This window comes from Protopterus annectens, chromosome 14.part0 (assembly GCF_019279795.1).
Source record: "Protopterus annectens isolate FY-2018-M chromosome 14.part0, PAN1.0, whole genome shotgun sequence".
In the NCBI taxonomy this organism is placed as follows: domain Eukaryota; kingdom Metazoa; phylum Chordata; order Ceratodontiformes; family Protopteridae; genus Protopterus; species Protopterus annectens.
The window spans coordinates 814,199,705-814,219,235 of record NC_056748.1 but is presented as its reverse complement, the minus strand read 5'-3'; the positions used below and the strand labels follow the sequence as shown (position 1 = coordinate 814,219,235).

General features: G+C 41.2%; 1 protein-coding gene across 1 annotated transcript in view; it reads left to right on the top strand.

Moving 5' to 3' along the window:
* TAF5 (TATA-box binding protein associated factor 5) overlaps positions 1-19,531 on the top strand; it is a gene marked incomplete in the record, with an annotated part of 1,092,036 nt that overhangs the window by 755,377 nt on the left and 317,128 nt on the right. Inside the window, 1 exon segment of the mRNA XM_044056561.1 lies at positions 4,370-4,547. Coding sequence (XP_043912496.1) covers positions 4,370-4,547 — 178 coding nt within the window.

Below are 19,531 nucleotides of genomic sequence, written 5' to 3'. Positions count from 1 at the left end.
ACCTCAGCCCTCCTTTCCTTTACTACTGCCATAAATCAAAACAGAAATGACAATAGGCTAACCTCTGCCCTCTTTCTTGACCTATCAAAAGCCTTTGACATGGTAAACCATGAACTTCTCATTCTTTCACTAAAATCTATTTCCCTCAACAAGCCTGCTGTCCAGTGGTTCCAGTTCTATGTGACTGGTAGACAGCAGGCGGTACTATGGCAGGGCAAACTCTCCAGCCAGTTACCTCTCACACTTGGGTGTCCCTCAAGGGTCCATACTAGGTCCACTACTCTTCTCTATTTTTATCAACAACCTCCACACTGCTATCCCTAAAGCCACCTGCATTCAATACGTAGATGATTCCACTCTCATCTGCTCAGCCACCTCCCCATCCGACTTGTAAATCTTAACCCAAAGTACATTTAACACTCGAGAACTGGCTCACCAACCAACGCCTACTTCTGAACCCCAATAAAACTAAACCCACTAGTAGATCCACCACACTTTCATTCTCTGTCACATCTAACAATGGTACTACTATTTCCCCAGATAATCGCACCAAACTGCTAGGGGTTATCATAGACAATAATCTAAAATTTACCTACAGGTCAACAAAACCATACAGACCATCAATAAGAAGCTTGGATCACTGTATAGAAACAAGACCTTTTTAACCTCACTGGGTAGGACTGCAATCGCCAGATCATGCCTACTCTCTACTCTTTTATATGCCTCGCCTGTACTCTCAAACCTCAACAAATCCGAACTAGGTAAGCTGTCCCATAGCTACAATCATATTTCCAGTTTCACCACTGGCTCCACCTATAGAACCCACCACTGCCAGAACCTTAAACAACTAGAGTGGCTAGAACTGCCCAGCTTAATTCAATTCAATCAACTCTTAGTAGCGAACAAAATTTTGTACCACCCTGAGGAATACCCCCTCACTTAAAAATATTATTAAGCCATATAGCAACCTAAGATCCCTACGGTCAGCCGATAAACTACTGGTCCAAACCCACAAAGCTAATAACTCTGCTGGTGAATCCCTGTTTGCCAACTTCATTGGCAAAACCTGGAATTCGTTGCCAAACTATATAACCCTACAATCCTCCAAAAGTCTCTTAAAAAAAAAACCTCAAACAGTATCTCAAAGTGAATTGGCTATGCCCATGTACCAACCCTGATTAAGTTATAAACTAAAAGCATGTTCTGCAATTATCATAACTTGTAACTACATCACCAAGCTCTGCTTCCAGTCTGATGTATCTTATTTTTAATTGTCTGTCCATGAGAATTGTGAGTTCCTACTGGGGAACCCTACTAACCCACTGTATATAATCACTTTGTTTTTATAATTGTTTGCCAACTTCTGTGTAATCTATGTAAGTTTGTCTATGTGGAGCTTATCTCCCCGGGCCTCCGCTGAAAATGGACATGTATCCGGTCGGACTATCCCGGTAAACGAATGTAAAATAAATAAATAAATCTAGACCCCTTTTCAGCACCAGTTCCTAAAGTGCTTGAATTTTTAGCTACAATTTTCAGCGAAGATGCTAGCTCTTCTATCGTAAAAGTACAACTAGCGGTCATTTCTAATTTTCGTGTAGGTGTAAACAACTCATCTTTAGCATCTTACATACTTTAAAGCCTTTCTAAGGGGAGCTTTGCTACTGAGACTGCCATTAAAAGATCCCACTCTTCCTCCTTGGGATTATTCACCGATTAAGCGCTTTCATCAGAATTAACTGACTTTTTCAGAATCTGGTATACTTGATAAACAGTGAATTTTGTCTCAAAAGCCTGGTTCCTCCTCCTTTGTAGACTGGTTTGTTTGTTTGGTCGTAGAGATTCTTTGTTTCTACACTAAATCCTTGACATTGGAGATATTCCATTACTTCAGGTTCTAGTTATTTAACTTCTGCTTTATTAATCTTCTGTTCTATGTTCCTTCTTTATGATCTCATTTTTTGTATTGTGAAATTTTCCATATGTGGGTGCCTTTTCCTGTATATGTCTTCAAATATCTTTGGAGCTACTTTGAATCTTTTGACAGTTTGTCTTGTACAAGTATTTTTCTTTCCCTGATTTATCTCTCATTATTTCTGAATATCTTCTATCGGGAAATTCTGGGCTTCTTGCATAATAGTGCATAATTTCATCTTATCCTCACTGGTCCTCTCTGTCAACTTTGTTTTTTTTTGGGCATATCATTTTTTATGGACTACTCCCTTCTACAATGGGGGGCATCCTGAGTATGTGTATTCAGTCTTTTTAATTTCTCCAAATCTTTTAGGTTTCTAATACCATGACTGGAATGGACCCCATTCTTAAGTCAAAGTACTATTAAAGTTCATATAATTAGTATTGTTTTGACTCTTTGAAGTCGGCCAAAAGTGCTCTTCGCAGCACTTGCAATGTGCCCAGTAATGACTCCTGCAATTTGTACGGAGTTACATGGATTGGTAACATATCTAAATACAATTGTAGATTCTTTTTTATAAGACCCATTGCTCCAACTACTATTGGCACTGTTTGGGTATCTTTCTTCCACATTGCTCTAGTTTTTGCCTGCAGATCCTGATATTTTATGACTGTGTTTCTCTTTACGCAAGACACTGTAGTCGCTGGGTGTAGCAGTTTCAGTGATCAATGCTACTTTTGTCTTCTTTTCTTGGATCACTATATCCGGATTTCTAGCATCTGTCTTTTGAACTGTTGGTAATGGATGATCCCATGTGACGTACATTTCATCCTTTCCTATGATGCTTTGTGGGTCATTTTTCCAGTGTTTTTCAGCCACTTCAGTACTATAATGCTTTCACAATCCCCAGTGCAACAGTCTTGCCACATTATTATGCCTTTCATTATACAGTCCTTCTGCCATTAGTATGTCACAACCATCAATAAGGTGTGCGACTGTTTCCAGTTAGGTTTTACTAAACCTACTCTGGCTGTTTCTCCCACATGTTCACTGGACTTTGCAAACCAGCGTGTACATAGCCCACTATCCTGGGCTGCCAATATTAACCTTTCATCTCTTGGTTTGAATTCACCTCTCCTTAACCATTCCTGTGTTCGATCCTGATCAACATGATGTTCTTCCAGAAGTTTTCTATACGTACAACTATATTTATGCTTTTTCCACATTTCTTGCCTTCTCATCTGGTCCTTCACCTTATATTCTTTCTTTTATTTTTTTAGCACATTCAGTTGCTGCCTGATTTTTATCTACTTCTGGTTTGATTTCCATTCCTGCTTGACTCCAATATGCTTCTGCTAAATTAAGCAGAAAATTCATCTTAGATTTATTCTCCTCATGTTTCAAAACTTTCACTGCATTTGGGTCTTGTGAGGTCAGCAGCTGTGTGGGTCCCACGATTGCAGATATATACATGTAATCAATTTCAAGGAGGCCCATACCTCCTTCGGAACGGGAAATATATAATTTTGGTATACACCGAGTTTTATAAATCGTATGATGAGCATGAAGCATCCTTCTTGTTTTCCTGTCTAATCTATTCAACACATTTTGGGGCCAGTCAGTCACTCCAAAACTGTAAGTTAGGACAGGAAGAGCAAATAGGCTTATATTGTGGATTTTGTTCCTAGATACCAGTGCTGTTTTCAGAATTAATTCAAGTCTTCTAAAGTATTCTTTACTAAGTTTTATTCACTTTATTCTTATCAAGGCCAAATTACATTCTTATATCATCTGATGAAAAAGCTTTAACAACCTGCAGCTGTGCATTCAGTTCCTCATCTGATGAGCTATACAGTTTTAAATCATCAACACAGAAGATAAGTCTTTACACTTCAGTGTGTAATATGTAATGTTAATAAAGATGTTAAAACAGAACTCTGTTACATTTTCACATGGCCAAGCATTATTCATCAGTAGTTCATACTTTCACCAGGAGCTGTAATTTATCAGATATGTTATATAAATTAATGGTGCTAGCGTAATAAAAGGTTTTACAATCTCTCCCTTAAGAGTCTTGCTTCGCAGTATTGTTCTAAGATTGTTTGTCATACTTAGGTTTGTTAAATATTTCTTATATAGTTTCTTAGAATGTGGCTTAGATAATTTGTATTTTACTTTGCTGTGATGTTCTAGTCTTTGGCAAGAGCATTGCATTTTTTTGTCAGCTATTGATTTACTTTTGAGTAAGAAAATTGTGCAGCATTTTTGAGACCTTATATTAATCCATTTGCATGATTATACTCTGTACATGTCTGGATATATATACTGCTACATTGTCATTGTTTTCTATCTAAACTTAGAAATCAGAATTTTTTTTTTTAATTTTCAGGGTGTTACAATTCAGCAGTGTAGAAAATGCATTAATGTATAATGTTTGTTTTCCTTCCTTTGCAGCCTGTGGGCCACAGACCATTACCAGCCATTAAGGATATTTGCTGGTCACTTGGCAGATGTTACTTGTATTAGATTCCATCCCAACTGCAACTATCTAGCTACAGGCTCTGCTGATAGAACCATCAGGCTGTGGGATGTTCTTAGCGGAAACTGCGTCAGAATTTTCACAGGACATAAGGTTGGAAAAATTCCTGGTTTTAGCATCTTGTGCAAGTAAATTAATAGCATAACACTGTATTTTGCTTTTAAATGTGAATGATGGTGCTGTCCTGATGTAGAATATATATTACCCTCATCACTGTTGTTCCAGTGTTGATATTAGAAGCTTAAGGGCAAGAAATATGTTATCATCCCCTTTGGAAAAAATCAGTTCCCATGAATTACCACATTGATGGGAGCCCACTGAACACTGAAGGGGTCATAAGAGATCTGGGCACCTTTGTCGACAGCCACCTCACCTTTGACCACCACATTGTCACTGTGTTCAGAAAGTCCTTCTACGTGGCACATCTTATAATCAAATGTTTTGCATCCAGGAAGAAAGAGGTCATCATCCCTCTTACTCATCCCTCATCAGACCAGTCATCGAATATAACGACCCGTTTGGCATGTACCTGACCAGACACCTACAACAGCTGGAGAGGTCACAAAAGTACCTCTCAAAAAAGAATCCTAGGCCTTAAAGGCCTTAAACACATGTCCTACATGGACAGACTCAAGAAACTTCAGCTGTTCAGTTTTTTTTCGTCTACTTAGAGGTGATCTCTGCTTGACTTACAAAGCCATGTCTGACCCAGACTCAAGAAACTTCATCTGTTCTCAGTCTTTTTTCGTCTACTTAGAGGTGATCTCTGCTCGACTTACAAAGCCATGTCTGACCCAGCCCTACTTGAAATACTGCACCTAAAGAAATCCCAATCTCCCTGCGCCACACGCTCCAGAGAGCACAACCTCATTACCAAAATTAACAGAACGTGCTGGAGGGAGAGGTTCATCACCCAAAGACTTCCCATACTCTGGAATAAGCTTCCCATTCATGTCAAGCAGAGTACCTCACTGGCCCTCTTCAAGAGAGAAATATTTGTGAGTGGATGGGTAACAGAAAGTTCACTCCAGGGATCATTCCAGTTGCACTACTGGATACGGGCACTGTGAACTAACATCGGGTGGCACTGTACATGGGCAATTTTTTTGGTCTAGGCTTGTAAAGGCCCCAGGGCCATTAGCTTAGTACACACCTATTAACACATTTAAATGATAGTAACATTCTGTCACCACAAGGAACAGAGAGAGTACACTGTGTAAAGTGCTAGATATTTAAGGATAAAGTTATGGGGAGTGGCAGATAAGCCAGATCAGTTGCAAGAAACTGGAAGAAGTGCCATGCCTTCTAAGAGATTGACCTTCAAAAGCTAGTAGTGTAGTGCAAAGGTTCAGTAGCATTATGTGATGATCAGCCTCTGGGTGGGAGGGATAACTAGTGAGACCATTACCAGTGACAGGGTGAGGGGTGAAATAAAAAGATAGTATGGTCATATGTTGGAATAAGAGCCTGAGAGTACCTAAATGATAGTCATGAGGAACAAAGACAGCTATCGAATGCAGCTAGAGAATGAGTAATAAAGGCAACACAGATGATAATACTGGAGTGCAGCACAAGCAGGTCTGTTGGGCCATCTGGAAGAGAGTTTAGTATGAAAGGGGAAGTTTTGAAAGGGAGAGAGAGAGGGCACAAGAAAATGAGTATGACGACTGAGGCATGGTGTCTCAAACTGTAGCAGGCGATGAGGTTATTAGAGTTACGAAGAACACAAATGAAGAGAAACCCAGAAAATGTAAGGGGTGAGTTGAAAAATGTAAGAGTTCACAGTGGGGAGGGGAGGGAAGATGCGGTGATAAAACCCAAGAGAGAAAGAAATAGCTGCTGAATTGGGCAGGATGGAGAGAAAAAGACAGTGAGGAATGGTGAATGAGGCCCTATGGAAGGCAGAAGGGAAAAGGAATTTAAACTGAGGGAATACTGGGCAGAGAAGAGAGGGTGGAGAGTCAAAAAAGACTGGACTAAGTATGGAGAATATCAGTAGAAGCCAAGATACTCCTCAGTACATGGGATTTACAATTGAGAATACTGCATTGCTGCTTCTGTACACCACACAGTCTGAAATGAGGAGGAGAGAAAGAGTTAGCTAAAATTAGGATGGGTGTTGTGGGGATTAGGTATATGCTGCAGGAATCTGAATGGGCCTATGACATTTGGGGTAAAAACAGTTGGAGAGTAGGAAAAAATGTGGAACAGGAAATCTGAGAACAAATGAAAGTGGAGTGTCCTGGGACTAGACACTCAGAAGAGCCACAGTAAAAGATAAGGAAACAAACCTTGCCAGTGTTGGGTGTTGTTGGGGTCATTATCTGCTTTACAGATAACTGGAAAGGAGAGGGAGTGTAATTAAATTCTTATGAATGTCAGTACCTTAAGAAAGATAATTAGGGAGGTGAAGGTCAAGATTAGGAATGGAGGAAAAAGGTAGTGAGGGAATAGGAAACAGCAGGTCAGGGATATAATATGGAGAAAAGGCTTTCAGTTCTATAGCAATAAAACACGTAATAGAATAAAGTAATATGGTGCTAGGGTGAGATCAGGAGAGTAAGTAAAAGCTTAAAAAGCTTACACAAGAAAAGACAGCATCAGGCAGGGAATTGGAATTAATGCCATGATGGCTCATTATTAACACAGGATACTATTACCCTGATAATGTGCACCTGCTAGACTGTACATGCATAAATGAAGTTTTGTCTGACGTAGTAAAAAAAAAAAAAAAAGTATGAAAAAAGAGTCCCAAAACTTCTATACAAATTCTGCCAAACTGTAAGCAAGTCACTTCACCAGATCAGAAAGGAGGCATTTGTACTTCATCTTGTCTTAGTAGCACAAGACAGCAGAAAATTCAAAGCTTGCTACATTTGTGCTTTCTTATTTTTCAAACCTCTTCTGCCATTAGGCTGTTCTTATCAGCAATCCCCTTTCCTTTCCTGCTGTTTTCCCCTAATATTTTCCTGTCGTGTTACCATCATTGCATCGCTATTATAAATAGGCCTGGCCATAGAGGGTACCCCTGCCTGGTCCAACTGTTGTCTACCCAGTCACCAAAATTTTTTTTAATACCCCATTTTCTTCAAGTTGATCCTCCCCATCCACTTTTTCTGAGGGTACAGCTTACAGGTTTTCTCATTCACTCATCTGAGGCATGGGCCAAGTGTCAGGATTTGTACTGTCATTCGTGGGGTATTGGGCTTTTGTTTTGCTGGCCTTTGTCCCTCCCTTACATGCCTAGTCCAGTGTTACATCTGCCTGAGCTTGGGAAACTATGGTGTGCTCACCCCCCCACCCTAAGGGGCATGGACTAGGCCATATGTCCTCCTCCCCAGTCTGACCTCATGGTTCCAACCTTCACTACTACTCAACTAGAGAGATGTCAGCACACACCCTTCTCCCAGGACAGCAACAACCCATCCTCCTTGCCAACTCCTTCAAATGCCAAAACTGCTAATCAAACTTGGGTTGCCTGGGTTGTAGTCAGCGCTTTATCTCTCTATGCCACTGGAGCAACCAGTCACCAGAATTCTTAGTGCTTTTTTATAATTTGTGGCCCGTGTGACCTTCTAATCTTTTTCCTAGTACCCCTGTCCTCCAGATGACCATCTTATGAGCTCCTGCTCTATGGAGCCATATTTTTTATTCCCTTACAGTAAGAAATACCCTTGCTGACCAGGCTTTCTTTACTTCCTTATTACCCATTACCAGCTGTACTCTGACATTCTTCCCTTGATGAACCTGACTCTTCCTCCTTGAAAGAATTTCAGTTACAACTTTGCTAATCTGTTTTCTAATACTTTTTTGTCAAGACTTTTCCTTCTATTTTAATTAGGGATAGGAGTCTGACAATTGACATTTCCATCAGATGTCAGTCTAAAAGCCACACATCCTTTTTTTCCCCTTTGTTATTAATGCTACTTTTGCTTCTTGTACTGATCTGGGTGTATTCCCTTAGGTTCAAAGCTTCAATGGTAGAGTAACAAATTCACTGCCTTGAAGTGGGCCATCAAGGAGTTTTTCCTGCAGTCAGACATTTGAATTCATCATCATATTAGTTGAGGTTTGTTTTAAATGAGGGCAAATTTGAAGCCTCTATTAACAACCTGGGTAGCCCATTCCATAAATTAGCAGCCCCTCATTTAGAATGTTTGTTTTTGTGCTAGTCCTACAAACACCTGCATAAAGCAGTAAGCCATCATTTTTGTGAGACAGTATGTAAATGTTAAAATTACTAGCAATGCTTGTTCTATGCATAGATCTGTAAGCTTGAATTAAGTATTCCATCTTAGCCTGTATTAGATGGAGTATACATGGAACAATTTCAACCTTTTTAGAATATGACAAAAAATAGTGCACTAGATGCACTTTATTGGTAAACTTTGGATTTCTTTTGAGTTTTGTTATATCCAAAACAGCATACATACAAAAGACAGAACCGTATTTTGTATGTAGTGGAGTAAAGACAAGTTGTAAGAGCATCAGCATCTTTGGTGCTCGCAGGGAAGTGGTATTCATGATAAGCATCTGTGTACTCATTTTTTTTATTAGATATTCTAATATGCACTGAAAGAAAGGTCCCTGGATACAATAAAATTTAGACCGTTATGTTCAGCCTTCTGAATAATGTTACCTTCAACAACAGCTTGTGGTTATACCGTTTGAACTACTGAAGTGAAGAACACTACTGCTAATGTTAAATTCTGAACTGTTAAGTGGCCATGGGATGATTTATTCAACTCCGTCTATAAGATGTGGTTGTTGACATTGGACACAAGCAATGCTACTTTTGTGTTGTTTTCAAATTTGCAACAAATAGTTGGGCCTGACAAAGACAACCAAGGTATGCTTAACGTGTAATAACTCAACACTGAACCCTGAGGAACACCTCAAGAAATCTTCTTAAACATTTATGGAGTGTTACTAACTGTAGCTCAGAAAGATTGTACTAAGCCCGTATTAACCAGTTTATAAAATGAGGATTAATATTGCAGTCTCACCTGATTGATGGTTGACGTATGTGATGATGTCTTGTGTTTTTGCAAGATCTAGGAAGATACCATCCAGAAGGAAACCCAAGACAAGTGCAGCCACCATTATTGAATAGAACTGAAGTAGATTTGTCATATGTGAGCGCCCAGTTTTAAACTCCTATTGATATAGGTCATATCTCTCAATAAGGTTAGATGGCATTAGGTTCATTATATTTTTTTTCATGTAACTTGTCTGTCACTCTAGTTAGGCTTTTAAATGCATATAGCATACAAAAATCATCGTTTATCTTCCTTATAGTAGGAGTAATAATTGTACTCTACAATTACTTGGGCAGACCCACTTTGAATTATATTTTGAAACAGTGTTGCCACGCTTTTGGACAAGTTAACAGAGAGTTTCTTAAAAATGTGTGGACTTTCTCTTGTTCAATTACACAATTTTAAATATTTTCTAAGACTTTACTCATCTTCTGTTTTGGAAATTATAGGAGTGTCTGTAGCATTGTTTTCTAGAGGCTTGGTGCAGTCACTAAAGACAGCTGCCGTATCAGATTCCTTTGACAGTTTTACCCATGTAGTCTAACTTGGGAGGGAGAGTATATGCTACTCTGTCTACTACTTTTTTCATAGCTAAAGAAAGTGTTTTTATTGTCTAACAAGTCGGTGGAAATTGCCTTTTTGTACTTGATATACTTAAATGTGTTTCCTTGGTTACCTAGCTTAATCCTTCTGTCAGACTTTCAGAATGCTGTGTTGTGGCACACTTTTAGAATTACCTACAGCAGGAACATGGTCATCAATAGTATCTGTGGTGTCATGAAATTTTCACAAGAGTTCCTTAGAGTACCTTCCCAGTAGGAAACAAAACTGTTGAGAAATCTGATTATAAGCTAAAATAAGGATGTTCTTCGTGTTTCACTGTTGCAGTCATCACACTTGGGTCATCTCCCTGCAGGTAGCCCTCAGTCAGCCCGAATACCAGAGTCTTGGGATTTCTGCATCAGATACTGTCGCCTCTTCCATGACGTCAGGGCTATAAAACATGCAGCTGATGCCATTACATCGGTCTTTCTTGCCGTGGAGGACCCTGAAGCAGTTCGCAAGTGCCGGTCGGCCGCTACCTGAAATTTTTGTTTTTCGAGTTTCAGACCTGAAGTCTTCTAAAGCTAAGTACCCCGTTAAGGACCCTTTTTTCTTGCTCTAACCAATGTCAGAAAAAGTTAACAATTGTCTTTCCTGTGGAAAGCAAAGTACCTCACAGAGACTTTCATTCTTAATACGTCCTCTGTTTAGGCCCAGACCATGACGTTCCTCACTGTCGGTTTTGTGCCTTGTTTAACGCCTGAACCAATTGTCGTCAGGCTATCTTTGTTGCTAAATTCTTTCGCTGTCGTTCTCCGTATTCCGAAATGGCTTCGATAAGCCATCCGACTACCGATCTTCTGAAAAAACGTAAGGATAAAGACAGAGACAGACCGCATAGGTCCAAAACTGCCGACGACACTTTCATTAAGCTAGTCGCCAGTCCACCAGTACTCAGTGAGGCGCTTTCGCAGCCCCTGATACCTGCTTCTACAAATTCACAGGCCTCTGCTGAGACCCATTCGGAGTCCAGTATGCCGTGACTATGGAACCTGCGGATGTCTCTACCTTGGATGGGTCCGGAGCCGCTGTTCAAGAACCAGCTTCTGAGGGTGTTTTCTGACCTACCAATGTTCGTATTAAACTGACAACTTCATTTTTAACTAAATCTGCCGAGTTTCTTAAACCCAGAGTTCGCACTAAGCCTAGAAAACCGATGATCATAGCGCATGCTCAGGCTCCTTAGAATGGCAGAAGACCTCATTACTCTACTTATGGGAAGCCAGCCTTCCCCTTCTAAAAAACAAAGAATTTAATTTACTTCTGATTCTACAGAACAGGAGTCCGATGACTCTGACCATTCTGATTACCAAGACAAATACCCTTCTCTACCTATGAGGATTCAGATTCAAAGGATTCCATTCCCTCTGCCTCTCCTCCAGAGGATTTTTCTTTTGGTGAAACCTTGCATACCTTAAGAAATAATTTCCGCTGGGAGTGCCAGGACTGTTCTCAGTCCAAAAAGAGACTCAGAGAATTTTTAGAATATCTCAGCATAGGCCTCTAGCTATACCCCCCTGTCCTTGATTTTGTAGATGATATCTTCATGGAATCAAGTCTTACTCCCAACACTTTACCACCAGCCCCTAGGAAACCTGGCAGGTACTAGAGAGTACCTGACTCTCTCACAAATTACTCTTGAAGAATCCTACTGCCGATCCAGAGACCATTTCCCAGGGACCAAAGGCATTAAGGCTACTGCAGCCAGAAACTCTACCCCTTCAGACAGGGATTCCAGAGCTTTAGATAGATGGGGTAAGAAGGTGTATACCTCTGCAACTCTTGCTATTAGGGCTTTGAATTCCCAGTTTCACATGTTGAAGTACCAGCAACACATGGAACTAATCAAACAAAAAGGGTGTTACTCCCAGATTGTGCAGAAAATAAAGATTTGCAGGAGTTGATGCATTCTGCAAACCAAGTCAGTAAACACACTTTGCAGTGTGGGTTTGATGCCTTAGAAGCATCTTGCAGGGCTGTTGTCACTGGATCTGTACTGAGAAGACATGCTTGGCTGAAGGAACAAATGTTGCCAGACCATGTCAAAGCAAAATTACTAGATGCCCCATTAAATCAGGATCGTTTGTTTGGCACAAAAGCAGAAGAAGTTTTTAAAAAGATGGAGGAAAAAGCAAAATCTATGCAAACTGTCAAAGATTTCTTACAGGTGCAGCCACCTAGAATTCAATAGGCACTGGCCTTCTAAAAACTGGTCCATTCCAGTCCCTCCTAGGCCATCGCAGTCCAAACCCAGGGGAAACAGACCACCAAGACTACAGTCTCAGGGTATGCAGAGATCTAAACAATGGAGTGCTCTCACATCAAAAACAGGGAGTGGTAATTCACCCCCTTATGGAAAACATTCACAATGACTTCTCAATCATCCTTCCCAACCATGCCCAAGTACTTGCACCCCTAGGAGGAAAGCTTGCCCTTCATGCAAAAAACTGGATATCCATTACTCAGGACTGATGGGTTCTAAACATTGTATCCCAGGGATACAGATTCTATTTCCACTTACTGCCAACCCCAAGCGGGTTGCCAGACATTCCTCCAAACCAGTGGGCAGAGGCTCAAAAGCAAGTACTTTCCCTTCTCAATATTAGGGCTATTCATCCTGTTCCAGTAGAACAAAGGGGGCCCCGTTTCTACTCCAGACTGTTCTTGGTGCCCAAAAAAGAGAACGCTTGGTTGCCCTATCCTGGATCTATCAATCCTTAACACCTTTCTGGTGGTCTCAAAATTCAAAATGCTTACACTGCAACAGCTTCTTCTTGTGCTAGCCAAAGATGCCTTGTTAGTCACCCTAGACTTAAAAGAAGTTCATCTACACATCCCCATAAGGCATTCTTGCAGGAAATATCTATGTTTCAGGGCAGGCTCTATGCACTATCAGTTCTCTGTACTTCCCTTTGGCTTATCTACTGGGCCCAGGGTATTCACAAAGTGCCTGGCTCCAGCCATTACATACTGCAGACTGAGAAATATTCAAATTTACCCATATTTGGACGATTGCCTGATTCAGGCAGACAGTCAGGAATTGCTACTTCAGCACCTGGCATTTGTAAAAAGACTCTTAACTTCACTGGGGTTCTCACAATCAACAAAAAGAAATCACAACTGGTGCCCAGTCAAAAAATTGTATTCCTGGGAGCAAGTTTGAGCACATCTTCCCAGATGGCATTCCTCACTCAAGAAAAACAGATCTATTTGACAAACTACTTCAAACTAATGGCCACAAAAACCCAGCTATCTGCAAGGAAAATATTGCAAGCCTTAGGGTTCATAGCCTCATGCATTCTGCTAATTCCATATGCAAGACTGCATATGAGGAAACTTCAATGGTACTTAAGTCTCTGGTGTCAACATTCTCAGGACCTGGAAACAGTGAATTCCTATCATACCTTGTCTATGGGCAGAGTTCCTTTGGTGGGCAGAGGCATGCAACCATAATAAGGGACTTCCTTTCACTCAACGCCTCACTGCCCAAACCCTGACAACAGGCTCACATGGCAGGCAAATACATTCAAGACAAGTGGAGCCCAGGAAAAATTGCCCTGCATATCAATCAAAAAGAGATGTTAGCTGTACAGAATGCTCTGACAGCCTTCAAATACCTTATCCTTCCATGACAGCTCCTGATAACGACAGACAACACCACAGTTATGTGGTACATAAACAAGAAGGGGGAACTCATTCCTACCCACTCTGCAAGTTAGCCATGGCCCTGTGGAACACAGCCTTGAGCAACCAAGTGCACCTGCAAGCTCAATTCGTGCCAGGCAAACAAAACTCACTGGCAGACAACTTAAGCAGAAATCTACTGGACCCACGTGAGTGGAAACTGAAACCCAACTCATTCAAACTTCTAACCCACAGGTGGGGGACACCGGAGGTGGACCTCTTTGCCTCCCCCCCCAAAACCACCAATTGAACAAATTTTACACCCGGAATCGTCACAGCAGAGCCTGGAGGGTGGATGCCCTGTTCTTTAAATGGGAAAACCTCTCAATCTATGCCTTTCCTCCTGTGCCCCTCCTCTCAAAAGTACTGCTCGAGGTCAAACAGGACAGGCCAAGGGCAATCCTTATTGCCCCAGACTGGCCATGCCAACACTGGTGCTCAGTCCTACGCAGCCTGACAGCAGTGCCACCCTGGCACCTGCATCAAACCCCTCCCTTGCTGTCTCAGCAGGAGGAACAGATTTTGCATCCCCACAGCTGCAAACCCTAAACCTTGCAGCCTGGCTTATCCCCTAAACTCAGCACCAGCAACCCTCAGCAAGCAAGTGCTGGATGTCATCCTTGAAGCCAGAAGACCTAGTACTAGGAAATCCTATGCTGAAAAGTGGAAAAGATATTGTTCTTTGAGTCTGTCTCAAGGAAGGGACACAGACGTGCCCACCTTACCTCAAATCCTTGATTACCTAGCAGAGTTGCTCCACAGAGGCCTATCCTTCTCATCCATTAAGATTCATGCCTCTGCCATCTCAGCTCATTATAATACTGAACCACTTCTCTTTTCTCACCCTCTCATCAAACAGTTCCTGAGAGGAGCTAACAATTTAAGGCCCCCCTAGGAGAGCTCCCACCCTGGCTTGGAACCTTAATTTTGTACTGGAGAAGCTCACTCTTCCCCCTTTTGAACCTGCTGCTTCAGCAAAGTTAAAATTTCTTTCTTGGAAAACAGCCTTACTACTAGCCATCACTTCAGCAAGAAGACTGTCTGAGTTACAGGCACTAATGGCCGTGGAACCCTTAATTATTTTCCATGCTGACAAGGTTTCCTTCAGGACTAACCCATCATTTATGTCGAAGGTGGTAACCAGTGTGGCTTTAAACCAATCCATCCATTTGCCATCCTTTTTCCCCTAATCCTCAGAATAAAGGGGGAAGGATCCTGCACTCCTTGGACATGCACAGACAGCTCAGGACCAGCTGCTAGTCAGCTTTGCTACAGGGGCAGAAGGCAAGGCCATTTCAAAGCAAACAATTTTCAAATGGATAGCACACTGCATCCATTTCTGCTACAAGCACCATGGAAAACCTACCCCACAGGGGATCAGAACTCATTCCACTAGGGCTACCTCAACCTGAGCAGCATTTCTCAGAGGAGTCCCTACCAGGGACATCCTGGAAGCTGCAACCTGGAGTTATGTATACACCTTCACCAAGCATTACCAATTACCTAATTTTTCTAAATCAAGAGCTGGATTCGCTACAGCAGTCTTACAAGGCCTGCTAGCCAACCCCAACACTTCTTGACTGCCTGCACCCTTCCACAGCTTTGGGAATCAACCCATGTGTGATGACTGCAACAGTGAAACAAGAACATAGTACAGTTGTGTACACTTACCATAAATGTAGATGTTCGAGTGTATTCACTGTTGCAATCCTGGTTTCCCTCCTTCCAGCCCCCTGACTTTCTCTGTCCTTTCTACCTATCCTCTTTATGGCCATATTCTATGGCAGGGCTATTTACTTTTTATTGGAGGTGTTCCACGCTGTGTAATAGCTTCCTGTTTTGGGGGCTCCTGACATTTGGGGCAAGAAAAACTGATGTAATGGCGTCAGCTGCATGTTTTATACCCCTGACGACCTGACGTCATGGAAGAGGCGACAGCATCCAACGCAGAAATCCCAAGATTCTGGTATTCGGGCCGACTGAGGGCTACCTGCAGGCAGATAACCCAAGTGTGATGACTGCAACAGTGAAACACGAAGAACATTTACATTTATGGTAAGTGTACACAGCTGTACTTTTCTTTATAATCCTGCTCAATTAATGACTACTAAATGGTAAGGCTAATACATGCTTCTCCTGCCTTGTAAATTGTTGTCATATCCTCCTTTGTCATGCCTGCCATTCTCTGAAATTCTGTTGAATATCCATCTGACATCACCACTATATCCCATTTAATCTTTTAATGGTGTTGTCTGTCCTTTGTTACAGTGCTGTCTAAATGTCTTCTCACCTCTTCCAAGAGGACCTTTCCCTGTCTTTTCATACCAGTTTCCTTCTTACTATATGCTAGCAAAGAACTGAGATTCCCCACCACCACCTTCTTCCACCTATTCTGCTTTCTCCATTCCTATTTCTTGTTTCTTTAGGATTGACAGTTCTTTGCTTTCTTTCTCATTCAGTCTAGCCCTTCCTGTTCCAGTTCTGTGATTATTCCCATTTTTGTCCAGTTGCCTCTGTAGTTCTCTGTTTCCTCAAAGTTTATACAATTTGCTCCCCTTTGAGTCTTTCTCTGCTTTCCTGCATATACTCTCCCTAAGTAGCTGCTTTTATTCTCTCCCACAAGCCACTTCTAAGCTCAACTCTCCCTGCCTGGTTTTATTTGATGATCCTTCCTACTCTTGCCCCTCAGTGTCAGTATTCACCCCACCCCCATTTTGTGATCAGCCTTTTCATTTCCTCCATTTCATTTTTGGTGTCCAGTTTCCCTTATTGCCATTTAACATTGTGTGAACGGGTATTACTCCATGCCCTATTTCTGACTTCTGCAACCTGGTTCTGTTCTCTTTCACCAGAAATTAATCTAGCCTACTTCCCTGATTCTGTTGATTCCAGGAGAACTGGAATTGCTGCATCCTTTTATTTCTCCCTATGCAAATATCTGCCCAGCCCCCCTCTCCCTTTTTCTGTTTCTTCTCTTAGATCCCTTTCCCTATTCTTTTTATATTCTTTCATACCCCTTTCATATCATTTCATCATCTCATGGTCCCATTACAGTCTCCTTGTACATCTACCTTGGCCTTCTCATCCTCTCCCATTCTGTAAATAACATGGCAGAGGAACCGTTCTCCATCTATGTTGAAGGATATAAATGTTGCTTATTTTACACATCTTCCCTTTGACTTTTTTTCTCCTTCGCAGCTTATCTGTCTACTTTCCTCACTCTTGACCAGCCCTTCTTCCTGCAACATTTTCTTAAATAGTATCACTACTCCCTTTTTGTTCCATCCTTGTTAAATTGTTCACCCACACTGTCTGATACTCTTCCATTTTTATTTGGTTTCCTTCCCTTATCTTTAGCATTATACCTTGATGTAGACAAATCTTGCAGTGGTTTGTTCTAAATATCTTTCTTTTATGAGATTTGAGATGCTCCCTGTTCCTAGTCATGGCACCTTGATTATTCTCCTTTCTACCCCTCTCATTCCATGGCTGTCATTCCTTCCTTGTGTTAAACAAATAAACACCCCCATTGTCTATATGCTTGAGTTGAGCAAGTAGACCCATTTAAGAAAACTAGGCTTAAAACAGTATTTATGTGCTTCTGTGCTGCCAGTGTACCATGTGATATACACACTCTTCACCTTTAAATGGTGACCGTTAACCATTTGATTGTTCTTGTTATTGCAGCCTCCACCCCACCCCAATTTATAATTATTTGTTTCAGAAAAACAGTGTGTGTAGTTTGTGCAGATCGTAATAACCAAGTCCCAGTGTTTTTTTTTTCTTGTTTCGTAGTTTCTGGGGAGTCCCTGGTTTCTTGTCTGTACTTACTATCTTGGCATGAAAACATGTTTCCCAGTCACATTTGTCCACTCGTCTCCTACTTGTGATCTGGCTTTTATTCCTCTTTCTTGCCTCATCTTTGATTGCCTTTGCTCTTTTCTTGTCTTACACTTCTGCTTTTCCTGCCCATGTGTTTTGCTGTGCTTGGTGGGTTGTCTTAGTTTTTGCTCCTACACAGTCTGTATCTTTGTGTATGTATGCTGATTTATTTATCTCTTCCTGAAGCCAGGATTCCTCACATAGTCTTGTGACATTGTGGTCCTTTTGTACACCATTCCCTTCACATATTTTAGTCTGCTGTTCTGTAACTTCTCTTGGCTGGGCTTCAATGTAGCTCTGTTCTTTGGTGATTGTGGCTCCTTGCTGCTGCTGTTGCTGTGATCCCCTGTTTTGTTTCACTAATTGTGTGGCAAATGTTTATCTGCCTTTTCCATGTTTGTTTGCTTTCTCTTGAAGCTTGCCCACTCTCATTGCCATTTCATTATTTGTACCGTCTTCTTTTTTGCCCCTGCAGGTGCGCCATATTTTCTTTTCTTGTCAGAAGTCCCAGGATTTGGTCGAGCTTTTCAAACAGACCAGATGTCTACATACATTTTTGATCAGGTAAGTTGGATACTGTAGTTTTGTAGGAACTCCTTTCCATCTTCTTACTCATCTTTGACATCAGAGGCTTTCATTTTCTTTTTCTGTGTAGAATATTTTCAGTCTTGCTGTGACCTCTCTATATATTTTTTTAACGTATCTAGTCATTTTATTGGGAAGTCTCACCTGGCCACATCTTCAAACGTATTGCCATCCTATTCTTCTGAATGCCTTTTTAGTATCCAATGAGAATTCAAGGCTCCTCTTGTGCATTATGTATTATCCTTAGTGTTGTAATAACATTAGGGCCTATAACCTAGGGCTGATAGCCTAGTACCAACCTATGAACCTATAAATACTGGGGGAAGAAATAGCCAGGGAATTGTTATGGCTAGGCTTGTATAGGCCCTAGGGCCGATAGCCTAGTACCAACCTTATGAACCTGTTATCAGCCATCCTTCTTCCCCAATAAATCCTGTTTGAGTCATAGTGCACCTTTTTTAGCAACTTTCCTAGCTTCTCTACTTTAATTTGCATATGACACACACAATTTTGATTCAGGGTTGAGGTTAGTGTGTAAGTAGATGGGGTTAGTGTTACTGTTGCCTCTTTCCATGAGTTTCCCCTTTTTTGTTCCATTGAAGAGCCTCGCCCATCTGTTTATCACTAATGATTTCTTTAGCTCTCAAAAGTCAGTTGGGAGGCCATCATTCCCTGGTAATTTTCCCTTTGCCATTCTGTCCCATTCTTTCAACACCACTTCCCTAGTTGTAGAATCTACCAAACCTTTTGCATCTTCTTTTTTTTTTTAAATGCCAGAAATTGCCACTTACATTCTTCCACCTCTGCGTTTCTTCCCCACTTACTCTCTGTCTGATATAATTCTTGTTAAAACTCTAAATTCTTCCAGTGTTTCCCCACTACTACTACTACTTCCCTCACTTTGATTTTGAGAACTCCTCTTTCCAACTCTTCCTGCCTGAATCTCGTGGCCACTCGTGGCCAGTGCTTTTGTAAACTTGGGATTAGAGATAAAAGTACAGGTTTTTCTGCAGCTGTGTTTTTTTTTTTACCCATATTTTTTTTATATTCTCCCACTTATGCAGTATTTGCTTTATTTCACTTCATGTTTGCACTGTGTTCTGATTCCCTTTTCTTGTTTACTTTTACTCATTAATCATTTTTTTTTACTGTTTTCCTCTTGATTTTCTCTCTTGTGATTTTGTATTCCCATCTTAATTCTTTGCTTTGATTCATCCCAACTCCCTTGCCTTCCTTTCTCTCTTAATCCTGTTTCTTTTCCTGTTACTTCCACAATCCAATCTC